Source organism: Corvus cornix, chromosome 7 (assembly GCF_000738735.6).
Source record: "Corvus cornix cornix isolate S_Up_H32 chromosome 7, ASM73873v5, whole genome shotgun sequence".
NCBI classification, from domain to species: domain Eukaryota; kingdom Metazoa; phylum Chordata; class Aves; order Passeriformes; family Corvidae; genus Corvus; species Corvus cornix.
In genome coordinates, this window is record NC_046337.1 from 15,775,724 (window position 1) to 15,801,112 (window position 25,389).

Here is a 25,389-nt window from a genome sequence, read left to right on the forward strand (position 1 = left end):
TATCCCCTACTGCTACTCAGTGGGCCCCTGCTCCTTACCCTGATGGTGCCTAGTGCGCCCTCTCCAATGACCCGTAAGACATAATGGAGACCTTTGGGAGACACGAGGTCTGGGCTTTTCCAGCTCACAAACACCATAGCATGCAGCACATACTTGGTCTCCTTGTTAGGAGTAAAAGTCCATGCCTGAGCCTGCAATCACAAGAGGCAAGAGTGCTGACAGGAGCTCCAGTCCAGAGATAAACCCAAACACCTCAACAATTGCATTTAATGCACAGTCCCTTCTTCCATTATAGTTAATCTAGGTCTCTACAGACACACCATCTCCATCTGTGTCAAAGATTCATACAGGCAATGAACACCCAGATATTCAAAGCCAGGCTGTGGTTGTATTGTAGAGAGCAAACTACAACTTTGGTAGAACTTGAACTTACCATGGCTTCAAAGGGCTGGAGGATCCCTGCAGTGGGACTGACAGACAGGATCTTACTGTGAGAGTGAAAAATCTTCCATGTGAAAACCATGGGTAGACTTGTGCAGTTTTTAATGGTGTACATTCGTGTAGAGGAGGTCCCTATATGGAGAGGTTTGAAGTAGAGATTTCCATCACCTTCTAAGTGCAAAAGAAAGGACTGCCCACAACTCTGGAGAACAACCTTCTGTGGAATTAAGATAAAAAGTAACAGACATTAACTAGAAGACTCAGCTACATCAGGGGGGACCTTGCAAAGATGTTTCTCCTTCCAAGAGAGAAGCAAGAACAAACTGGATGTTAATGAGGAGGGGAAGAGCTTTAGGCTGTGCTGTCAAGTAGGGCCCTTAGCATAATACAGGGTATTCCAAGAGATGGAAATGCAAGGAACGAGGGGTACAGGACGTTTGGCACCACAAAGGCCTTCTTTCTGCAGTGCTGACCCCATAGTAAGTGTTGAAAATATTCTTTCATTCCTATTTCCAAAGGGAAAAATCCAAACTAAACATTAGGAGACATAATAGGCATCACAGTGCAAGTCATTGTGAAAAGGGAAGACTACAGGGGAACAAAACTTTGCTCACCATCTTCCACTTCCCCCTCCTTACCTTGGTGTATGCAGGATAAGAGTTCAGCTGCAAGGGCAGGACATGCTGCTGTGTGACTCTGTTAACTGGGTGAGTGGAGAGAAAGAAAATCTGGTGGCCTCCTGGCATGATGTGTCCTGAGCTGGGCTTCACCATAACAGAGGGACAGGCAGTTTGGTTCACACTGAAGGTTATCAAAGAGGTGCCTGTGTTGGACAACAGCATGCTGCAGTAGGTATCAGTGTCACAAACTACAGGAGGAAAAGTCTGATGAAGACAAGCAAAAAGGTTTATTTTCACTGGGTTTAAAAACCAGCTTAACAAAAAAGTTTTCACTATATTCAGTTCCAGGTTCCAATAAGCACTATCCCAAGTCTATGGGGAACTTTCTAACTGCTTATTTTCAAGGAAAGAAATGAAACCATGCAGGGGTACACAAATAATGGTCTTTTCCCTTCCCTCAGTGGCCCTCATGGGTTCATGGGATTGGTGAAGCTATTTTCCATCGTGCAGTGCTTTGTTCCCATCCAGTAAATGAGCTGCTTGCTGGTGCCTGCAGCTTCTGCATGGATAGTGACATCCTGGATGAAGAACTTCAGCAGCCTAGAATTTGCTCCACTTCATGCATATCAAATAGAGGCTGCATGGCCTAGATTAGCTGAGGAGATTTTATAAGAGGTTCTCAGGACTATTCTTACTTCCTAGGATCAGATCTGACTTTACTTTATAGGAAAAATACTTTATTGTGCCACAGAAAATGCAGGAAGAGAGAGAGAACCTTCCCCTCTATCTTACAACCACTTCTCTTTCGTAAGTGAGGATTCTGTGTGCCTAAGTGCATGCAAAGCTTTTGAGGCTCCTGGGAGGGGACTGAATACCCTTGTTAGAGCCTATGTCCACTTAAACAGAAAGGAAGGTGATCCCAACAGCTTTTCTGTCAGAGCTAATGAGATGGTCAGTACAGCTGACATGGTGGAAGCTGGGAAGCTAATGCAGGAGGAACAGCATACTACTTTTGTACCATAGCAGGAGCCTCCACACCATCAGAAACCACCAAAGACACACCTCAGTGCAATGGGAGACAAAGTAAAGAATTCAGAGGCAAACACTAAGTGTCTTTGCAAAGATTCAAAGGTCAATCAGTTACACACTTTGGGGACATCCAGGATGTACTGTGGAATGAAGTGCTCCCGTTCTGCTTCATATGTGTGCGCTCTCAGCCTCACAGTCAGGCACCACGATGGACAGATGGTGGCATCGTTTTCAATGTTGGTGTAGTGTCTCATCACCTGCAGACACACAAGGGACAGCACATTGTGTAAAGGAAGGGAGTGTGGCAAGGTGCCTTCACAGAATCACGGATTAAACTGAGTTGGAAGGGACCAATTGCACATACTATCTCAAGCAACTGCTTATTCAATGACATCTCTGGGGCTAAGGAACTGACATTCTCAGGAAAGAAGGACTGACCAGTGCCAGATGAGAAACAGAGAGAGAGACTTGCAAATGCTGGGTTTCACTTACCAGGACATTTCTGGGTGCTAAATCTCCTGTAACTGCAGACTTGTGTAACGTGAATCCCACGTCACTTGGGCGAAGAGTGACAGTGCCCTCAGCAGCTTTACTTGTGGAGGGCCAGACACAAAGACCAAGTTATTGCCCATTACCCAGGCCACAATAACCATTCTTGTGCAAGCTCACATCTACACTAATAGTGCAATAATTCATAGTAATTCCTTCTTCAGTGAGGTGTACCATGGTTCATGCTCCCTGGGGGCAAGAGCAAGTGTACCTGTCCACATGCATGAGCTGTGACTTGTTTATTGCATTTATTTGCCAGGACACAGGTGATAGAGAAACTTTAACCCAACAGTGTATCAAAGCAATGGCCAAAAGAGTTAATAGAGGTGCTGGTTTGTCAAAATCAAAATTAAGGGTTTAAATTGAATTTTAACTCCTCCAAAATACTTTATTCTGCAAACAGTTGCTTGCTAGGTCATCTCTGGTCTTAGTAATTCCTACTAACCTCGTAAACAGCAAAACCTTCCAGCTCTGCTGCATAGAGACTGTTGACCTGAGTAGGCTTGCAAAAGACATAGAAGGTTGAAGACTTCAGTGGTGGCATGTCACAAATTTCAGGGTGCACTTGGAAGGCACTGCCATGGCTTGGAGTCCAGGCAACAGTGATATTTCCTTTGGTATGGTTGGTCACACAGAGAGGAAGAGGTTCTGCCTTGTGAGGTGGCATGCAGCATCCAAAATCATACTCCGTGGGGCTGACACTAACATGAGCAGGAAACAAGGCCAGGTCACTGCTTACACCATCGTAGAAATATTCAGTCATGGCATTGGGTTCAAAGTATTCCTTGGGTGGCTTGTCCTCAAAAATCTACAGGATGGAAATATCTCAGTGTGAGCAGGGAAAGTGTGGGAGACACGAGGCACTGATTGCCTCCATGTGCAAGAGGGCATGCAGGATGCACTTCAGTAAGAGTTCCTAGGACAGCTCAAAGTCTAGGCTTCAAGGAGGCTTCTGTTTGTAAGCCTCAATCTGAAACCACACGAAGCAAAAGATGACCCCATGACTGAATTAAAGCCAGAAAGTGGCTTAGTGACTGAGCCAGGGTAAAATCCAGCTGACAAAGGTAGTGTTGGTGTGTGCTGGGACCATCAACAGCAGAAATACTAAAGAAATCAGTCCAGCATCTGCAAGCCCTTCTATATCTGTCTTCTCTACAACAGATGCCCAGCATATATAGAGAACAGCTGGAAGTGTCTTAGATTCCAGGGAGGGCAGCTCATACCTCAGGAGAAAGCATGAGGGCTCCCTTTTCATCCATCTGCAACTTCCCATCCTTCAGCATCATGCTCAGGATATCAGGGGGGTAGAAGGTCAGTCCCCTCACCATGTTGGTTCGGTACCAGGAGAGGTGTCTTTCCTGAAGGGTGGTTGGCTTAGCTGTGTCTGAATGGCAGGTACCCAAAAAGTCCACATACATGGGTTCCTGGGAAAACACAATGTAAGATAATAAGAAATAAACTGTCCTCTGATTGCTTTGAGAGTTACACCATACCAGTATCTCACTTCCAAAACCATGCCTGGAAAAGGCTTAACATCTGCAGTGTTAGGCTGCCATTTACTTTATGTCTTGATGTGAGACAAGAATTTTCTTGAAACTGGAGTGAAAATTGAAGGCATTCAGTGCACAGCTGTACAGCTAAAGTTAAGAGAGAGACCTACATGGACAAGAGCCATGTAGGATGCACCTCACCCTATCCATTACTGACTGTCCATATCCTATTGCTGATAGGAATCCGCACCACGGGGATTCTGCTCAACAAGAGCCCAGGTCCTGCACTTGGGTCACAATAACCCCAGGCAGCGTTACAAGCTTGGGGCAGAGTGGTTGGAAAGCTGCTCATCAGAAAAGCACCTGGAGTGATGGCTGGCAGCAGCTGAACATGAGCCAGTGTGTGCCTGGGTGGCCAAGAAGGCCAAGGGCATCCTGGCTTGTGTCAAAAATAGTGTGGCCAGTAGGACTGGGGCAGGGATTGCCCCTCTGTACTCAGCACTTGTGACACTGTGCCTTGAATACTATGTTCAGTTTTGGGCCCCTCAGTACAAGAAAAACATTGAGGGGCTGGAGCGTGTCCAGAGAAGGGCAATGAAGCTGGTGAGGGGTCTGGAGCACAAATCTCATGAGGAATGGCAGAGGGAGTTGGGGCATTTAGCCTGGAAAAAAGAAGGCTCAGGGGGAATTTTATTGCTCTCTACAACTACCTGAAAGGAGGACGTAGCCAGGTGGGGGTTGGTCTCTTCTCCCAGGTAAGAAGTGATAGGATAAGAGGAAAAGATCTCAAGTTGTGCTTGGGCAGTGGTTAGATTGGATAATGGGAAAAATTTCTTCACCAAAATGGTTGTCACCCCAGGCTGCCCAGGGATGTAGTTGAATCATGATCCCTGGAGGTATTTAAAAGACATGTAGATGTGGCACTTGGGGACATGGTTAGTGGTGGACTCAGAAGTGCTGGGTTAATGGTTGGACTCAATGATCTTAGAGGTCTTTTCCAATCTTAATGATTCTATGATAAGTATTAATGAAAATGCAGTGGGAAGAGATTTGCAGGGACTACTAAGTGAGACAGGCCAGTCCTGTTGGGTTACACTGTAAGATGTCTTTAAAGTATCACAGCAAAGAAACTACCCTTTGCCTCCATACCTGGTGGTGGACAAGGCACACGACTCTGCGGTGATAATTCATTGGGTGAGTAGGTCGAAAGGTCACCTTCAGTGTCCGTGTTGTTTTGCCCTCCAAGACTCCGCAGGGGCGATCCAAGGAGAAGACGCTCCCTTTGTTGTCAATATCAAACTGATAAAAGGCCGGGACATCTGACATGTTGCTGATTTTCAGTGTCTGCATCAAACTCTCTCCAAGATTGATCCAGTCAAATTCCACAGAATACTGGTCCAGGGACACAGAAGGACCTAGCACAACATGCAAGATAAGATCCTGGACCTGTCATAGCTGTTTCTTCCAACATGTCACAAGCCACTGCTTCACTTAACTGATCTTCCCAAACCAGAATCAGCTCATCAGCAAACCTACTAGTCCTAAGAAGCAGCTAAACATTCACTTAAAACAGTCAGGCAAGTATAAATCCCAAACAGTACACCAGGGACAGCCAGGATCCCAGCAGAGTTTAGTCTGTGACTGCAGGCTATGATAGTTCCTAGTCCTTCCCCAAGCACTAACCTTTTCCCACCAGTGGTAAGAAGCTGACAGGGAGAAACAGGAAAGGCTTTGGTACCTTTACATGAGCCAACCACTTTCAGAACAGTCTCCAAGTGGCATCCAGTAGATCCGATAGTGAAATAGGAAGTACTGTGCTCTCCTACTATTTGAGGCTGAAACCGTATGCACAAGACCAGCTTCCCTTTGGCAGGGACAACACCATGGGACACATCACAGGAGAAAACATAACCATGAAGCAGAGGGTCTTTTTCTTGCTCTATTCTACATGGTGCATCAACCTACAAGTAGAAAAGAAATAGGTTAACAAAGGATCCAACATGAGGCAGGATGGCTCTGAATGCAGGACACTAATCAGGTAAGAACTGTAGTTCTCAGCAGTGCTGAACACCACCAAGAACACCAAGGCCACCACAGAAATGCTGTGCAGCAAACCTCTGCCACCTTGTTCTGATGGAGAACTGGTAGCAACAAGCTCCCATAATATGCTCAGAAATCAGCATGCTGCAGCAAAACTCCTGGTGATCTCTGGGGTTGGAGTGCCCCTCCTGGTAAAGATGGCTCAGGGTGTCCCTAGGGGTCAAAATAGCCTAAGTGATTGCTATGACCAGGGGAACATGCAGGCAGAGAACTTATTTCCCTCAGCCCACAGTTCCACCTTGTTTATGGATCTTCTTTTCACAAAAAAACCAAAGCTGGTGCTCTGACACCTTCCTCAACACCCTTAAAAAAACCATCCTGATCCTTGCCTGGCAATGTGCTAAGCACCACTGCAGTGTGAATAAAAACAGTATGACAAATGAATGTGTCTTTTCCACTCCCAAGCTGCAGGGCCTGTGGAGGAATCAGCACTGCTGTCATCCATGTCAGCAGTCTCTGAGTACATCCATCCATTATGAGGCTGGGATGGGCTGAGCTGGCACAGGTAACAAGGTGCTCAAATCCATTTGACTTTCTGAGCAATTCACTGGGCTGCCTGGGACACACACACACACCAATTTGACACAGCTGACACACAGGACTGATGGGCTTGTCCAGGGTGAGCAGGAGAGCTGCAGGATGCAAAGGACATGGCAGCTGCCTGATCTGGACCAAGCAGAGAAGGGAAGCAGGGGGAAGCTGCAATACCATGCTGCAAATGGCTAAGTTGCCAGCACTGTAGCTGGAAGGCAAGGGTGAATGGCATGGTTGGTAGGGGAAGGCTCATCATCTCTGCTTCATTCACATTCACACTTAGGTTATTTTCACAGCATTAAGGGAGATACACAAGACCACATATCCCAGAGAAATGTGTCAGCATGCCAGCTTCTCACAAGAAGTCAATCTCCCCTCCACATACCACAGACATGTTGAAGATTTCCACACACTTCTCCACAGTTGTCCCCACTGGTACTGATCCAAAACACAGGACATCCTGAAACTTTCCAGGCTGTACACCTTCATATTCCTTTCCTGTCACACTCACACGCAGGCAGGGGTATTTGGCTGTTAAAGAGAACAGTATACTGGATTAGGAAAGATAGGTGGAACCTCCATTCTTGGATATTCAACACTCAACTGGACAACCCTCTGAAGAACCTCAGATAACTCCGAAGTTGGATCTGCCTTCAAAGTTGGCCCTGCTTTGAACCAAATAAGCTCCCTTCCAGCCCTAATTTACTTAACTCAGAATCACATTTTTTGTTTGTCAGTGGCCATACAAGTCACTTCAGGCAAGGACTTGTAATGAAATCATTGCTTATTTTAGCTTGCATCCAGAAAGCTTTAGAAATTCCCCTCTGCTTCTCTGTCTAGCAGGGACAGACAGGAGACACTGAGTGCAGACATAGCCAGGAGTTTGTAGAGGCTTTTTCCAGTGAAATCCTCTCATCTCTCCCCCTCTGTCAACTTAAACAGGCCTTGAAAATGCTGGTTTGGCCAAAGCATGCCACAGACCATATTGGACCCTCTGTCTCTTCAGGTAACACTTCCAAATTGGCAAAAGTACATTAGAGAATTTCACAGGCCACTTTCAAACCATGGCTTCACTTACTCATCACTGGGTGGAGCCAAATTTGGCAGAGCATCCATGGAGTGCAGGCCCTCCATGTATCCCTGTGGAATGCTATTCCAGAATTAGGGGTAATACACATTTCTTTCAGTGTTAAATGCAAGAAAGACTCACCCAGGGCTTTTAGCTGGATTGTCCTCTTTTGTTTCACTTCACCTCCAAACCAGCATGTTGCTACTGCATTATGCACCCCAGCCACCTCTGGCTGGAAGGTCACCTTGACCATGCACTCAGCACCTGGGTCCAGTGTGCTACGGTCAGAAGTCATGAAGAAAGGGCTTGGTGTCTCCCAGGAAAAGACGCTAATGAGATCACTAGGAAATGGAGATACATTTTAAGGAGATGAATGGATCATTTGCTGCCTGTGCAATTATGCATAGGATGGGCCTTTCCCAACAGGTTATTTGGTCAGGACGGGAAGCAACCAGTGCTGAATGGAAGAATTCCTAATGCATCTGGACAAATATGTGATGCTGTGAAGAAATTTTTCTCTTGTCTCTGCAAATGCTCTGTTCACACTTTAATGAATCCTGGTTACTACAGCTAAGAACTTTATTAATGGCCATAAGGTGATACCACGCAAATCAGCTCCAAAATTAAGTATTTGCTTTTCCTGTGTCTAAATTTGCAGCTACATAATTCCAAATGAACATTTGTTCCTCTGTTATATGCTCAAGTGAGAAGAGAGGATTGAGCTATTTCCTTAATACCTCATTCAATTTTCCAGAACCCCCTTTGCTTGTTTGATTTCTGCAAAGAACATGATACGCCATCAGCTTTTTCTATTTTATTGATCCAAGGTGTGTGTTTCTTACCATCCTTATCCTCCAACAGCCTGGGCCTATCAGTTGGTACAAATTATTTCTCTAAGTGGAGACTGAAACACTTGAAATGGCTGGAATCACTTGGTTGGAAGTACACCTCCTCCTTGCCTGGGAACTTCACTGCATTCCTTTCTACAGTACTGTCCTTCCTCACTAAAACAGGACAAACCTTGGTAACCAGGACCATCTTTGCTCCTAAATGACTAAAACGTTTCCAGCTGGTAGCTCATCTCTCCCTGTTCATGCTGGGCAGGTTGCCTTTGGTTAAATAGAAGCCCAGGCCTGTCCTGTGAATGTGGGATGTTCTCAGTGGGACACTGTGCTTGTCCCCACCTAGTTCCGGTGCATGAATGGTTCTCAGCATATGCTGAGATGTCAGATGTGAGATGTCAAGATGATGTGAGATGTCAAGATGTGCCCACAGTGACCTGTACTACCATTCTGCTGCCTTTTCTGCCCAGACCTCAGGGGAGGCAGAGATTTGCCTCCTGTTAAGGCAGCCAGCAGAACCAATAACCACTGGAATGAGCTGCATTCACTGGAGAGTTCAAAAAAGTGGCAAAATACCTGACAAAACAGAAAGAGTGTCTCCTTAGCCACCTCTCACTCACCCAACATTGCACACAGGAAAGGTCATCTCCGTGACATTGTGGACAGCACAGACAGGCAACTGGACAGCAGCCGGCATGGACAGACCGAAGCGTGGACGCATAGCACGCAGGGCAACAGAGAACTCACCCTCAGCTTTCATAAAGAAGATGCTGTCTTCATAATCCCTCTGCACAGAAAAGCAAGGGGAGACAGCAGTTAGATGGACTCCACCCTGGGGGTACTGCAGCTCTACCCATGAATACCTGTCACCATCACCTCTGCAAGTGTTGGGGAAAAAATGTTGGCAACAGAGGCACCAGTGGAGGCCTCTGTGCAGGACAGAGAGCATATGAATCACTCAGAAAAGGCAGGCAGTGTGGAAGGTGCCCAGGCATACTCCTCTGTCAGAGAGCACACAAACACCCTCAGGGAGAGCAGTTGAAGGCCACATTAGTTTCACCTGATTTGTTTCAATGCAGATGGATTTCTTTCAGTATTTTCAAGATTCCAGTTCAGCTGAACTGAAGCATGTACAGCCTTTCTTTGAGTTCCACAAGCACAGAAGTATTAATCTTTGATTAAATGCTTTGTCAGCTAGAGATCCAAGCAGATAACACACAACTTAAAGATGCAGTGTTGACAGCACTGTGTACAAATAGCCTCAGGACATCTGCTAGCCAGCCAAGATGGAAGGAATTGAAAGATGTGTGTTTTCTATGCTTCTCATTTGTCACCCCTCCTGAGTAACACTTATACAGGTAAGGAGAGACCTTGGGCACTGCAACACACACAGTCCTTGCTCTCTCTAAGAAAGGCAACCTCCTGCTTTAGCAGTTGATGTGCTGCAGACAAACTATTCACTGAAAATGGAACAAGGCCAGCAGCTTATTTCATAAAGGGAACGCTGAACAGTCATCAAAAAATCATGATACTAAGAGAGCAGGGTATTGGGAATCTGTTCAATGACCATGCTCTATGGCTAGGACAGAGATATACATCAAAGACATACAGCTGTCCACAACAGCCAGAGATCAACACTCAGAGCCAAGACAGACACTGCAAACAACGTGAAAATCAAGAAAATGGTCTAGATGAAAAGAATCATTGCTGTTTAAAAAAAAGCTTAAAGAAACCCAATCCATCCAAAAGAAGGGAGGCCCCTGACATATCCCTTTAGAAAACCGGTAGCCCTTGAATGTAGAGGCTTTGAGATCTCCTGTATGAAAGCAGAAAGTGAGTTCCTCAACCCAAGGTTCTGCACTAAAACCACCCAGATATGTTTCCTTGGGATCAAACCAGGCGTGGACAGTTTAAGCACTTTATCTTACTGAGTTGAGAGCCAGAAGTGGTACGTGAAAAACTGGGAATACTTCTTGTGAGCATTCCTCTCATAACTACAGGCAAACTCTGCAGAGAAGTCAGGGATTAGGGCTCCCTCAGGTAATGAAGATGTGGAGAGAGCAGGAAGGTCATTCTGCCCACTCTTTCTATGCTAGAATTTCCCCAAGGTCTCATGCATTCAAGTGAAAACAAATCAGAAAGGACAAGAGAGGCAGAGGCCCACTGCCCTCCCCCGGAACACTGAGAGCAGATGTGATGTTGCTGCTTTACCTTTTCCCTGGGCCGGAAAACAATGGGCAGAGTTAAGGACATACCAGGGTTCAGAGTAATCGGCTGCTGGAAAACAGTGAAGAAGTATGGCGTGGAAGGAGCTCTAGATAACAAAGTCAAAACAAGAGATTTTGTCTTAGGGCGTGCAGTTTAAGTTAGACAGCAGAAAAGAGAATAAATAACCAACACCTCCAGACCCCACAATTTAGAAGCCCTTCACACACTGGACCCCAAGGGTACTTTGGCAGCAAAATAGTAGAGAGGGACAGAACCCACTCCTGGCTCTAAGTACCTACCCCCTCCTTGAACAATATTTTATGTTTTCAGGCCGTGTAGTATGAGCAAAATACATAGGGCAGACACATTTGAGTTTCAGAGCAGGGAGGGTCACAGGGACTGCTGGAATGGCTCAACATCCAGAGGGACTCCGGGAGCAATGGTTTTAGGTCACACTAGTGACTGGCTGGCATACATCCACAATTAAAATCTCACTAGACTGGAAATGCCTCACAGACAGAAGTATCAGCAAAACAGAATTTAAACAAGGCACTTCATTTAACAGACTTCTGCCAGGAACAAGGGCTGTGTTTCTGAATTAGCAGGTTTCTGTTCTGCAACATAAGGGTGCACACATTGTCTCCAGCACAGCACTCAAGGGGACAGAGGGAAGGTGAATCTGAGAAAAGGTGCTGAGGTGACTGATACAGCAGGAGGAGTGAAGATGCAGTGAGAGCGTGAGGAGTACAAAGGACAAACAAACTTCCCACGCACCTGTAGCTCAGCTTCTGGGCTTTCCCATGAACATTTTTCAAGGTCAGGTGTCTGATTATCTCTTTTCCAAGTTCCCAGCCATGCCAACTGAGTGTTTCAGGCACCTCAATGCCCCAGAATATGACTTTCTTCTTCTTTGCCTCTCTTGAAGACACCTTAGGGAGTAGCAGTTTGGGAAGAAGGGAGGAGAAATAACTCAAAACAGCCGTTTCTCGACGCTAAGGGTTTCTTGACTCTGGCAGATCAGAGGAGCCACCCCGCGGCAGAACTCCAGGAGTCTCCAAAAGCCCTGCTCCGGGAGTCCAGAGAGGACACCTCCTGGCCACAGCCCAAACAGCAGATACTAAGGGGTGTGATGAACGACGGACGCAAAGGCTAAACGCTTTTTTGTTTCTCTCCTCTCCCTGCCTGCCAGACAATCCACCCCACGTCAGCAGCACTTTTTGCTCCTCCGCTCACCTTCCTGTCATAGCCACTCTTCCGAAAAGAGCCAGAGCTTTGGGGCTCGCCATGCGCCTGAGCAAGCATCTGAGAAACAAGAGGGAAAAGTCCTCACACGTGCTGCTCCTGCACCCCCTGCGCCTTTGCTGCCAAGAGCTGGGCACTCCCCGAGACCAAACGCCCCCTCCTCAGGCTCATGGTGGCGCTGAGCCCCCTCCCTGCAGGGGAGCAGCCCCCGTTGTGTCCCCATTTTGCAGCTGAGTCCAGCCCTCTCCACAGACCACGGCTGTCCCGATGACCTGTGGGTCGTGACTCGCAGCCCAGCCCCTGTGGAAGGGCTCTCCTTGGCGCTGGGTAGCACAGCCCTGCCCTGCCCACTATCGGCCCACAGAGCCCAGTACAGCAAAGCTGTGCTCTGTAGCCTGGCCTGGCCCCGTCGAGCCCCGTATGGATGACTATGGCAGGACCCTGCTCCCTACAGAGAGCGCCTGCCCAGCTCCCTGGGGCACGGCCCACTCCGTTATAACCGTGCCTGCCCCCGGAGCGGAGCAGAAGCCCGGGCCCCGGGTCACCATCGCCCCCGGGCCAGTCCGGCTCCCTTGAGCCCAGCCCGGCTCCCCAGAACACCGGGAGCCCGGGGCACCTCGGTGCCGTCCCGAGCCGGTCCCGGCCGCTCAGCGCCGTGCGGGGCCGGCCCGCGTTGCCATGGAGACCGGACGCAGCGGCTCCCGGAGCGACGACGGTGGCCGCCTCGGGTCAATTCGCGCGGGCAGCGGCGGCCGCCAGAGGGCGGCGGAGGGACACGCAGGGCGGGGCAGGTGGCGCGGGACCGGGGCAGGGAGGGGGCGGGGGCCGGTGGGGGTCAGGGGAACGTGGAGGCGTCAGGGAAGCTGGTGAAGACTTCTCAGGGGTGCACGGGGGAGACAGAGATCAAGGGGAGATGGGAAGTTCAGGGGCAAGGAGATGGAGGAGGGCGAGTGTAAGAGGGAGGGATGCAGAGGTGCAGGAGAGGCTCGGGGTGAGGGGTGAGGATGAGTGCAGGGGCAGGCGACAGTGTAAAGCTGAGCCAGCAGAGGGGGGGCCGTGAAGTCCGTGGGTGCATGGAAAGGATGAACGAGGACAGTGTGGGGATTGCAGGGTGGCATGGGGGCACAGGCTGCAGCAGGCTGGAGAGTGCTCTCAGGGATGGAGTGACACCTTAATGGGGCCAGGTCACCCTAAGCTCCTTGGAGCATTGGTGACACAAGTAACAAGTTGTTAGCATTGCCAAAAGTAGCTGTGGGGCCAAGACCAGCAAAGGCACAGAGGGTGGGGAGCCCTGGCTGCATGAGCCCATCAGGTATCGTTCGCATGGGGCATCACAACCACCATGGGACAGTCCTACACCTTCCCAGTGCCCTGGATGACCCTCAAGGAGGCAGAACCTTCATTTTTCCGGTGGGGAGGGACAGATAGTGCCTCCAGGGTGCACAGGCAGCACTGTGGTGGAAAGCAGCCACATCACACAGCACAGGGAGGGTGCCAGGGCAGAGGCATGAAGGAGATGCAGCTTTAATGGCATTTGTCGATGTTTACAAATGAGTCATCCAGCTAAGCAGCCCAGCTGTAAATCAGCACCCTAACTCTTCCAGCATCAGTTGCACCCCCTCCTCTGTCTACCCAGCTCTGGACAAGTGCCTGGCTCCTCCAGAAACAACCTCATAAATAACAGCAACAAAACAAACCCTCCTGCAGCCACGGTGGGCCTGAGTGCACCAGGCGAGAGATGAACGTCCCCCATCCATCACTTTAATGATTGTACTCTGGAAATTAAACCTGTCACGGCCCATCAAGGTGAATGTTTTAAGCCTGTGACATGCCTTCAGCTCCCCTCCTCCTTCCTGGCAATTTTGTTGCTTTCCTTCTTGCCTTTTCCTCTCTGCCTCTACCATTCCTGTCCCCCCATTTCAGCCCTCCTCCAATGTGCCCAGCTCCAGTGTGTGGTACTCCCTGTGGTCTCCTGCTGAACCAGGCTGCACATCAGGTGATATCTTAGGCCCTGATGCTCCTGCAGCCATGGACTGGCATGTGCCAGCATCTCTGTGCCCAGCCCTGTGTTCCTGCTGGGAGCTGGCACCACTGTCTGGAGCAATGGATCTCTCCCGCTCAGTCGTCCCCACACGGCAATGGCAGGGAATTAGGCACCATCCTTCCATGCTTCCCCGTCCCTTCCTCCTTTCCTTGTATTTTTTCCCCCCTACCCCACTTTTATTTCTCTCTTGTCCCATGTTACACCAACCACGGCAGGCTCCTGGCACCTGCTCCTACCCTGGCTCATATCTATCCCCTTGGAGCAAGGGCTGCAGCCTCCCCAGAAACAGAGGTCCCCACTAGGCAATTCCAGGGGTCTGGACACCTGCGTGTCTTGAGATGGACTGTCTGGGGAGAGGAAACCTGGCAGTGAGGATGCCATGCACCCAGGGGAAAATTGCTGAGCTGCCAGCAGCCACTGCGGGTCACTGTCCCCCCACACAGGACCGTCATCCATCCATCACATCCGTCCCTCCCCATGCTCCTCTCTCCCCTCACCTGCTTCCTCTGCCCACCCCTCTGTCTCAAAAGCATCGCATGTGTTCCCCTGCCCAGGGTGCTGCCCCCCAGACATTGACAGGCTTTTCCCAGCCTTGCGAAGTGTGACAGCCCCACACCAAAGCTTACCTGTCCCTTCCATCACTGATTGTCTGCCAGAGGTGACCCAGGATTCCAGAGGGACTGTTGCCCTTCAGCAATTCCCACCCCGACCACAAGTCCCGGGGCAGATAGCCCTCCCTGCCACTCTCAGGTAGAAACAAGGAGAGGAGAGGACAGCAGGATGCGGCACAGGAGGGACATCATGGTATGTTTGGGAATGGGTCACCCTGGCCCCGCCTGCTCCACTCCTGCAGCCCTACGTGCACTGGAGTGGTGAAGCAGGGCTGCCCCCTCGGGCTGGCCCTCTGCCCTCATAGCCATCTCAGCACCCCAAGGGGAGACCCAGTAAGTGCACAGAAGCATGGGAGGTCAATAGAGCCTTCCAGGACCCTCCAGCATCCTGTGAGGACAAGGGCAGCATGCTTACTTGTGGGGAATCAGTGCTTAACCCTAGTGCTTCTAGGGAAGTAGTAGAGGGTGTCAGTCATCATCCTGCTACCAAGGATTGATTTGAGCCCAGTCAGTGAGCAACATCCCAAGAGCATCATGAAACAAGCCCAGAAAGGAACTGAGAGAAGTTAAGCATGGGAAAAGGGGAGTTCACCACAGCTTTGAGCATTTACAGCCTGAGCACTTTTGTGCCTCCCTTCCCCCCACCCCCCCTTATTTGAGGCAATGCCACACCAATGCAACCAGGCTAACAGCAGCATGGAAAACAGCATCAGCTTTGCTTCACAGGACAGTTTTGCCCTGCAAAGCACAGACCCTACCAGGGATGCTACAGCTGCAGGAGGAGGCAAGGCAGGCTGGCATGCAACCTGGATATCCTTCCCAGCTCTTCATGCTAGCAAAGGGAAGGACAAGCTGGCACCACACCAGGATATGCTGCTCCAGGCACTGTCAGATCTGTAGGGAAGTGGCAGTGCAAGGAAGGGTCCTGGGTCTCTCTCTTCCAGCTGTGCCAGCAGGCTGCCAGCTGTCCAAGTTTGCTCTCCCCACCTTTTCCCCCAGGGATCTGGTAGGACAGCACAGTAGCAGGACAGGGGCAGGGCCTCCCATCCCCTAAGGAAAAGCACAGGCATCCAGATAACAGCTTTATAGGGGAGGGATCTAGGGACTCCTCCAGATACACACAGAGGAATAATTACAAGTTAAATAGGATCCAAACACACATAAGTTAAAGGATGGCAGGTGCCCTGCAACCCCCTGCTCCTTCCCGGCACAGTCTGTGTCTGCCAGCAAAGAGACCCCCCACAACACAGCCTGGCCCCTCTACCCAGCTGGCTCCATTCGCCTTTCACAACACAGAGCCAATCTTCCTCTCTGTGGCACCCATCTCGTCCTCCTCTTCTTCCTCGCCCCCCGAGCAAGACGAGTCCGGGCCATAGCTCAGCTCGGAGGTGCTGCAGTGCAGGAAGCCTGAGCCAGGGCTGTGTCCCATGAACTCGGGGCTTTCAGCAGCTTGTCCCTGGGGCTCGCCGGGCAGCAGCTTCTCACAGGTTTTGCTGAGCCCTCGTTGCTTCTCAGCCTCCGCCTGAGCCCCCTGCTCCTTGGCCTTGCGACTCCGCTTCCACTTCATGCGGCGGTTCTGGAACCAGATCTTCACCTGCCAAGGGAAAGCCCCCAGGGGAGAGGATGTACCCTGCCCCATCCTGTCCCCACTCACCCCCTCACCTTCCCTGCAGGGAGGGTCCCCCCAAAACCTCTTCACTGTGGGGCATCCCATGGTGCTACAGATATGTGCTAAGAGGCTGAGGTTGTCACAGGGAGAGGAATAATGGGGGCTGCTGCCTTCCCCCCATCCAGCCTCCAGCCAAGGACATGCACAGGGACATTTTCATTTTAACACCCCCCCCCCAGCATGTTGAGGGATGGGAAGGCTCTGAAACCCAAGCTGGGGATGCCAGGTAAAAAGAGAAGCAGTAATTCTGGGGTGCCCTTCACAAGAGAAGAGCCTGCAGCCCACCAGGCAGGTTTCTGCCAGATAGGAGCAGTGGGGTTGATGGCATCAGCACTGCCCATGACCTTGACTTCCCCCATGGCAGCTCCATGGTGCTATGCTCCATCCCCCCAGGGCCAAGGTACCTGTGTCTCAGTGAGCATCAGCGACGTGGCCACCTCAAAACGCTTGGGTCTGGACAGATACTTGTTGAGCTTGAACTGGTTCTCTAGCTCCAGGAGCTGTTGGCTGGTGAAAGCTGTGCGAGGCCGACGGCACTTCCCCATCAAGCCAGATTGCGGGGCAGCTGTAGAGCAGACAGTGGGTGGGGGTCAGGGGACAGCAGACCTGTAGAGGGACAACCCCTCAGCAAACCCAGGATGAGGAGGAAGGTGAATGTCTCCATCATCTCCCACCCCAATAATGGCTTTATTGCCTGATAGGAACCAGTGAGATATGTTATCAGGCCTCGGTGTACAACTGGGATCAGTGCTGTGACTGAAATTAATTCTCTTTTTTTATTGCTGGGCCGCACAGGTGGCAGCTCAACGGCCAGGGGCTGTGGCAGGGCTGTCCATGAGCTCCACTATCTCGCCTGCAGCCCTTGAAGGCAGAGCGGCACTGAATCAGCAGGCAGCAGGAACAAAGGGACCTTTGAGAGTCCAGCATGGGGTGGCTGCCGCACTCTGTTTGATCCTTGCTTATCTCCCCTCCACTGGCTTTATTGTCCCCCGGGGTTCAGCTTTTACTGCTTCTCCCAGCACCACAGCGGCAATCAAACCCAGGGGTTTGCAGCTGGGAATAAAGTGCTGGAGCAGAGGGAAGGGGTGTGGGGGAGAATGGGGGGTGGTGGCGGTGGGCATTAATGCGAAAGGTCCTTGGCACGTCCCTGCTGACACATCTTGGGCAGCAAGATGGAGCATTCTGGCCCCAAAGATGTGCCCTGCTTGGCAAGGGCCACTCCAACTCACCCACTTTGCTGGGCATGGGACACCATTCATGCTATCCCCCCAGATTCCAGCTTTGATCCCAACCTGCCCATCTCCCAAGGTGTCCACTGAGCCCTTCACAAACACAGTGATGACGCATGAGGCAGGAATTTATGAAAGAGGCATTAACTGATCACAACACAGGTTTGATCCCAAGTACCTGGATGCTGGGTGGATCAGAGAGATAGAACACAGGCTGGGCTAGGACTGTGCAAACTCCTCATGGGAGCAGGATAGACACAACCCCTTCTTGTGCCTGTAGCCCCTCAGTGCCAAGAGAGACAGCATGTGGAACCCATCTTACAGCCACCAGCCAGTTAAACGAGGGACTGACTGAACACACTGTGCCAATGGTTCTGACACACACGATGCATTATTTTGCATATGAAATATATTCAAGGCTAAAACCGAATGAGAGGTTCAAAAGATTTCCAAGACAAAGACAGATGAACGATGTCTCAGCTCTGCAGAGTTCCACAGCTATGTGGGCTCTGACTGGCTGTGGATGCTCTGGCTGTACAAATCCTCAGTTTCCCACAACACAAGACCAAACAGACCTGCAAAGGCTTCCTCTGGCTAAGGAACGGAGGTGTTACGGGAGCTAGCATCTGCAGGCATGCGGCAGACCAAGCTAACACCCTTTGCAGCCCCTCGGGGAGGGAAAGGCCAGAGATGCATCATAAAGAACTGGAGGGGAAATTCATTCACTCTGCTGGTGGGGGGCACAACACAAAGCAGCCCCAGGCAGTGTCCAGCAGCCCAAGGATTGTGGCTCCCAGTGAGCCTCCTCTGCTGAGACAGGGGGGTGGCTGGAGCATCTGGAGCCCCAGAGTCCCTCCCTGCAACGAGGCTGCACTGTGCAAGTTGGCTGTACCAGGTCAGGGAAGAGTCCCTCTGAGCAGTTCCTCTTTCTGAGCATAGTCTGTAGAGAATGTTTTGGGTAAAGAGAAGGGAAGAGGTTGTGCCCTCTCAGCATCCAGTAATCCGTGAGTTCTGTGTTTTCTGGATCTGGAGGGTCCAGGGGTGAAGAAATACCATATTCCCAGTCTGAACTCCCCACTCCAAAGCAGAGAGCCCAGGGTTCAGCTCCTAGGGCATTGCATCCTGGCTCCAGGGAGCACAGAAATCCTTCAGATCACCCTGAAAGGCTCCTCTGTACCTCCTCTAGCAAGGTCATATGTGACCAGACTAAGACCAGATGTGGGAAGAGTAGAGGCACAGAAGTGCCTCACAGAAGAATCTCGATCCTAAAAGCAGTGCAAGTTTGGTCTATCCAGCTTCAGAGGAGCCTGGAAGGCAGCTTGCTTTAACACCCTCTCAAGGGACTCACTCTTCCCGAGGTAAGCTGATGAGGACTGCTTGGTCTAGCAGGGAAAAGAAGAACAGAAAGTTTGTCCAAAAGTCAAATAAATCCAAACAGGATATATCCCAAATAACTACCAATGCAGGGGACTGATTTCTGGAGCATGGTCCCACTGCCAGCCCCAATTTCTCCTTCTCAGTGTCCCTGACTTCCTTGGAAACCCACCCTGCCTCCTGCCCTAGTGCTGACAAAAAAACCCCAATCCTCAAATCCCTCTGTGGTGCTGTCATACAGTTTGAGCCACCACCAGTCCAATGCCCAGGGTACAGAGGTGTGGCTGGCCACCTGAACTGTGACCTCCTCTGACCATACACCCTTCAGCAGCTATTATGATCCATCACCACTGCTCCCCACTGCGACTTGTTCAAGATTTGGCCTCCACAACAGGTGGGGTAAGCCCAAGCCAATACAGCTGACCTTCAGCCACCCACAGCAGCAGCTTTTCATGGACCTGAATGACCAGCATCTTTGGCATCAGCGCTGCTGTTACCTTTCCTAAAGGGCTCTAGCTCCTTTGTGTGGAGAGAGTATGAGGGAAAAGGGTCTGCAGTTTCTCACTGGGGAAAGAGAAAAGGGAGGAGGTAGATGTTGAGACTGAGGGAATGAAGTAGGTTCCAGTTTCCCATGGAAAGAGGAAATTATGCCTTGTGGCTGCTGGTAGCTCCAGCCTGTCCTGCCAGTGTGCCTTGCGGAGTCCTGTCCCTCCCTGTCCTGTGGCAGGCTGCCACATGGATAAAGAATCCTCCCAAGGGGTGCACAGCAAGCATCCCCCCAGGGCTTACCTCCTCCAGTAAGCATCAACTGAGCTATGAACCTATCCCTATCACAATCAGCATCTCATAGAAAGAATTACCCTTTGGGAAGGCTCTCCATCTTATCCAGCTCCTACCAGAAGACCACTGAGTGCCTCAGCATCACACCTTTGCTTGCCAAAGGATTTATTATCTGCTCAGCCACCTCCTCCAGCACTCCATCCAGGATCAGAGCTTGTCTCAACATCCCTTCAGCCTGGCAGGGCTTGGACCCCCTGATGGGTGCCTGGCATCTGGCTGCAGTATCAGTAAATAAATTGGTTGGCCTGGGGCCAGGAATGCCCTCAGAGTCTGTGGCCAGGAGCTCTGCAAGGCAGCTGCCTTCTGGATAATTAGATAAAGCTTATAAAGAATTGTTGGTTTATTTGATACAGTTCCGTTTACTTGATAACAAGGGTAATCCTAGGTTGATATTAACTCACTTGTTTTTAATTTGGTTTGTTTAACTATAGGTCACTTAACTTTGTGGTCTGGCAGATAAAGGAGAGGAAATTAACACCCTGACTGCTTTAGGAGGTGTTTCTCCAGATGTCAGATCTGGAAGGGAGAGAGGTGGTCTCAGCATCAGGGTCATCACCAGAGGCTTTTTCTGACCTGCCAGCAGCCCTGGCCATTATCTGTGGGGCAGCACGTGTAAGGGCACCTTCTACCTCTGCTAGCCCCTTGCTTGCTCCATCATTAAACCTCGATTGCTGCTTGCCAGCTGTTTCCCAGGCCATATTTCTGGCTGACATCAGATCACTGTACACCTGGTGAGCTTTGGAAGGCACTGCTTTTTGAACAAGTTTTATAAGACTTATCCTGTCTGCTCTCCTAGCCCAGCACAGCCCATCAGCAAGCTCTCTGTCATCATGGGTAGGATCTGATCTGGGCTCCAGGCCATGAAGTTAGCAAGTGGGTGATGCAAAGAAGTGGTATGGAAGGAAAGCCATCTAAGCACCGGGTCCCTCAGAGAGGATGGTTTGCTCTTCCTGAGAGTCTACAGCTGTATGTCACTGCTCCCCACTCCTACAGCTTTCAGCTGCAGTGGGTGTCTGCACTTGGCTCCCACCACCTCACTGCATTTCCACACTGACAAACAGGGCAAATAAATCACAGCTCCCAGAAAAACTAATAGTCATGGCACTCTAGTGCCAAATGCTCTCCCTGGGTGATTCAGGAGGTGCTCAAAGCCCCAGGATAGGGACCCTGGCTGGGGATAGCGGAACCTGGGCAGGCAGCATCCCTGCTGTCTGCAGCAAGGGCACGCCTGCTCCTGCACCCAGGCCTTCCACAACCCTCTGACTCCGCATTGCAGCAGAGGCAGCCAGGCACTGCATGCGGCTCTGCACAGGCAGCTAGCGAGGGAGGCACGGCACCCGCCTGCCCCGCAGCAGGGGCACTGCTCTGAGCAAGCCCAGCACCCAAGCCCAGGCCAGGTTCCTAAAGATACATCTCCCTGGCATCCTACCTCCCCACACACAGGTGGTAACAGGGAGAATGTGTGCAATGCATACCCACAGAGACTGCAGTTCATGGGCTGTCCTGCTGCTTCCCCACCCTGACTGTCCCCAGGAGATGAAACCGGACCACACCTGCAAAACATCTCTACACATGCACCCAAAGAAGGAATTTATTCCAGAATTTAGTCCTGGAACTCCCTATAAATAAATCTCAAGGGTGGTCTCCCCATGGAATGATCTCCCCATGGAATGATCCATAATATGTCCTAGGAGGCTTTCAGGTTCATCAGGTTACAGCCATCTGTCCACTGCTCCTGGAAGAGCTAAACATGACTGGCACCAGCAGCACTGACACTTGTACTCAGTCACTCTGGACACTTCAGCCAGGCAGGTCCATCCATCTGTCTGTCTAGGCTGGGTGGTGGGACAGGGACTCCCACAAACTACAGGCAGCCCAGGAGCCCTGTGCCAACAATGGGAGGCTCCTGCCCAGCCCCCCACCCTCCTCAGAGAGATGAGGAAGGATTGTGGAGGCAGCACATCCTAGGCAGGTGCGCTTTCCTGCCCCTGCCTACACACACCACTGTCCCTGTCCCTACACCATGGCTAGCACCGTGGGGCAATATGAGCCCAGACACAGCCATGACATGCAGCTGGGGCCAGTCCTGGTTAACTACAAGGAGAAGGCACGCTACAAAGGAACCTGATTTCAGAGCCTCACTGAGCCTGCAAGAGCAAGGGCTGAAGACACACTTGTGAACCCTAAGGTTACCAATGGACAGAAATAAGGATCTGGAGATGGATGAGGTTCTGTCCTGGACAGCAGAAGAATTGCTAAAGTATTTGACAGCCCAGCAAAGGGCTCCCTAGAGCTGGGAACAAACACGTTGTAGTAAGGATATGGATTGAGGCAGCGGTCACCCTGATTAAAAAATTTACAGCTTTGGCAGCTTTTGCTGCATCCTTGTTACACCTCCACATGTCTACCATGCTTTGGGCTCTCCAGAACCCAGGTAAGTAATACCTGGGTCAGAAACTGCTTTTCCTCCCTCTGAGCTTCCATAGGAGCCCTGTTCAGTGTTTTCCACAAGACCCATTGACATTCTGGTCCAGTGCATTCTGCAGAGCTCCCTCACAAGTTGTTCTCAGGCCCATAATTTGGGATTTGTTTCCTTTTTATGAGGTTTTGGATAAAACCAGCTATGGAGAAGATCCTGCTTTTGAGAGGAATGGGGCTGATGTACAAATACCTCTACATTATCCCAGCCAGAAGCTCCGCTCAGGGCCACAGGATCAGATGCAGTGGAGCATTCCCACTCCAGTGAAACACAACCCTGTATGAAGCTATCAGGATGCTGAGATACACCAACACACTGAGACCCTTCAAGGATAACATGGCCTCTGCAGAGGAGCAGGAAGATGTTTCATCCCCTAACTAATAAAGAATTCTTTTTTCTTGTCTTAGTGACACATTTGAAGAGTGCACATAGCACTGGAGGCTTATTCTGAACCTCGAGATTCGCAGACGGACCTTTCCTAAAGTCTACGGAAAGCCAGGTAAAGGGAGACAGCATGGGGAAAAAAACAGCCTGTTTCCCTTTAACCTGACCAGGAATAGTTTGAGGTAGGAGTAATAAATTGAATTTTTCAAGTTAATTATCTATATTTTTTGCACTATTATTTATCCAGCCTTTTTTTACTATTATTATTTTGGAAATGGGCTCCCAGCTTTTTAAGGCACTATGCTCAGCTAACAAATCTGGATTTTCTGACGGGGCTTTATTAATCAGTCACTCTTAGTTTAATGCCCATCTTTGCACTGACCAGCACAGGGCAGGGTCCAGGTCACACTGCCGGGGGTGCCAGTCCCCAGCGGGACAAGTGCCTGAAGTCAATTCTTGTTCCATCTGTGCCCTGCAGGACCCATCACAGCCGTGGCCCAGCACAGCAGTGCGGGATCCGGTGCCTGCCCGTAGCCCTGGTGGTGCCCACTAGGAGGGAGTGGGGCAGGGCTGGAGCCGAGCACGCTGTCAGGCCGCCCGGTTCCCGCAGCTGCCGCCAGCAATGAACCCACCAGGCCCTCACCCCCACGAGCCGAGCGCGATGCTGGGCAGGACCCGGAGCCCCGGCCCGTCCCTGCACGGGGCTCGATCCGGCCGCGCATCCAGCAGGACGCGGGCGGGTTCGTTCCCAGCCGCACCGGGAGGGGTTCATTCGTTTCCCGGTGCAGGTTTTTGCCACCCTCTCTTTATTTTCGTTTCCTTCCCGCCCCGCAGGAGCCCAACGAGTCCGCGGCGCCGTGCGGGGCCAGCAGCCTGGGTCGGCGCGGTTCGGCTCTGCCGGCAGCGGCACAGGCAGTGCTTCTCGGGGCTGTTCCGGAACACCGGGCCGGCGTAAGGCGAGACTTTGCCCTTCGGATCGGTTCCCCAGGGCCTCGCAGCCTTCGGAGGTCTCCGGAGGGCGAGTCAGGTCCCCCCCAGCAGTGGGACACCCCCAGCCCCCAACCCTGCCGGGCTGGGAAACAGGTCTGGGTACAGGACGAGCCACGCATCGGGGTCAGCCCGGAGGGCTCAGTGTCCCTGCGGGCTCCCGACCCGAACCACCGGAGGGCCCCGAAGGGGCGGGTTCGGGAAACCTCAGTCCCGGGTTGTCGAAGGGACCTGCACCGTGCTGTGCCGGCGGACGCTCCCGGCGGTTGCGAGGGCCCAGAGCCGTGTTCCGCCTGGCGGGAGAGTCTGTCCCCGGGTCACTCACCGTTGAAGTCGGAGAGCCTCGGCACCAGCATCCCGGCTCGGATCCAGTGCTCCAGCGGGAAGGAGCCGGCCACGGCCGCCTTCAGGTGCTCTGCGCCGGGCGGCGGCAGGTGCGGGATGCCGGTGTAGGCGAACGCGGGGTGCTGGCCCCCCAGGCTTGGGAGCGGGTACACGGCGGGCGGGTAGAGGGCCGGCAGGGCGCCGAGCCCGGGGCCAGAGAGATGCAGCAAGCCGGGCTTGGGGACGAAGCCGGCCGGGGCGAGGGGCGCGGCGGCCGGGGGCGCCCGCGGCGAGGGGGTGTCGGAGCGCCCGGCGGGGCCGGGGCTCGCCGCGGGGCTCCCGGGGCTCAGCCCCGGCGGGGAGGCGCTCCGCGCGGGCTCTTCAGCCAGGAGCGCTTCAATGCGGAAGTTTTGGGACTTCTCCATGGGCTTGTGCATGGCCCTGCCCCGTGCAGAGCCGTCGAGCCCCCCGGCGCCCCACCGTTCCCCTGCCAGGGCACAGCCCGGCCGGCCAGCCCCGGGCCAGCCCCGGCACCGGCGGGCATTCACCCGCGGGGCCGCGCCGCGCTCAGCGGGGCTGCCCTCGGGGGCAGCCCTCCTCTCCGCTCCGCCTCCCGGGCACTCGCTCGCCCGACGGCACGGGGTGGGTTTTAACCCCCCCTCCACCTGCCCCAGCTCCCCATTGGCTCCGCTCCGGCCCCCCGCCCCGCCGCCCTCCCCACCGGCCGCCCTCCTCCGGCTTCCTCAGCCCCCGGACACAGCAGTGGCACACGCCAAGGGCTGACCCGGGCTACTCTGCCCCTTCCCCAGCCCATCCACACCCAGAGGTCCCCCCAGCCTGCAGGACCCACTGCCCAGGGCGCTGAGCCCATCATCCTGATCCAGAGCCCCATGGCAGGGAAGGTCTATGGTTGCAGTGACTGGAGGAGATCTGGAGAGACTAGACAGACTTCAGCAGATGTAGTCAAAGCCCTGCTGGGCTCCAGTGCTGCCCTGGCACCGTGGAGCCCCTAGGCACTTGGAGGGCAGAGTGCTTAGCTGGGAAGGCAGGAGAGGCACTCACTCACCAGCAGGCTCCTCTGCATCCTGTGCACCAGGGATCACCACCATTGCCCACCTGTGCTGTTTCCCATTGCATCACTGTGATCCACGGAGATCAGTGGACCTGAGCTGGACACACACAAGACCACCCCACTCCATCACCCATGTCTGTCCAAGATGCCAACACAGCAGGTGCATACAGGCAGATTGTTACTTATTTGCCTGATCTTACCTTTCCTAAACAAGACACAGCTTGGAGAATGACACCTGGGAAGGATAGAGAG

At 52.1% G+C, this 25,389-nt stretch overlaps 2 protein-coding genes across 8 annotated transcripts in view; both read right to left on the bottom strand.

Moving 5' to 3' along the window:
• Window positions 1-12,821, bottom strand: part of CFAP65 (cilia and flagella associated protein 65) — a 32,056-nt gene extending 19,235 nt beyond the window's left edge. For 5 of the 7 annotated variants that reach the window (XR_752666.4, XM_019290597.3, XM_010406937.4 and 2 more), the window contains exons 1-14: window positions 12,116-12,804; window positions 11,657-11,811; window positions 10,886-10,988; window positions 9,295-9,461; window positions 7,974-8,173; window positions 7,149-7,294; window positions 5,868-6,090; window positions 5,279-5,544; window positions 3,863-4,063; window positions 3,085-3,447; window positions 2,210-2,347; window positions 1,080-1,325; window positions 434-658; window positions 39-191 (exon numbers count right to left, since the gene is read on the bottom strand). Coding sequence is in view for 6 of the 7 variants with exons in the window: in XM_019290597.3 (XP_019146142.2) it covers window positions 39-191; window positions 434-658; window positions 1,080-1,325; window positions 2,210-2,347; window positions 3,085-3,447; window positions 3,863-4,063; window positions 5,279-5,544; window positions 5,868-6,090; window positions 7,149-7,294; window positions 7,974-8,173; window positions 9,295-9,461; window positions 10,886-10,988; window positions 11,657-11,811; window positions 12,116-12,184 (2,655 nt within the window). In the remaining variant the exon portion in view is untranslated. Of the gene's footprint in view, window positions 1-38; window positions 192-433; window positions 659-1,079; window positions 1,326-2,209; window positions 2,348-3,084; window positions 3,448-3,862; window positions 4,064-5,278; window positions 5,545-5,867; window positions 6,091-7,148; window positions 7,295-7,973; window positions 8,174-9,294; window positions 9,462-10,885; window positions 10,989-11,656; window positions 11,812-12,115 lie in introns of all 7 variants that reach the window. The other 2 variants (XM_039555143.1, XM_019290598.3) reach the window with 2 other exon arrangements.
• Window positions 12,822-15,883: 3,062 nt separating this feature from the next.
• LOC104694189 (motor neuron and pancreas homeobox protein 1-like) lies at window positions 15,884-24,550 on the bottom strand. Its single transcript, XM_039555422.1, has 3 exons — window positions 24,067-24,550; window positions 16,853-17,013; window positions 15,884-16,373 (listed from the first exon to the last, which is right to left on the bottom strand). The coding sequence occupies exons 1-3, from the start codon at window positions 24,500-24,502 to the stop codon at window positions 16,065-16,067; spliced, it is 906 nt and encodes a 301-aa protein (XP_039411356.1). The 5' UTR covers window positions 24,503-24,550; the 3' UTR covers window positions 15,884-16,064.
• Between the last annotated feature and the right edge of the window lie 839 nt (window positions 24,551-25,389).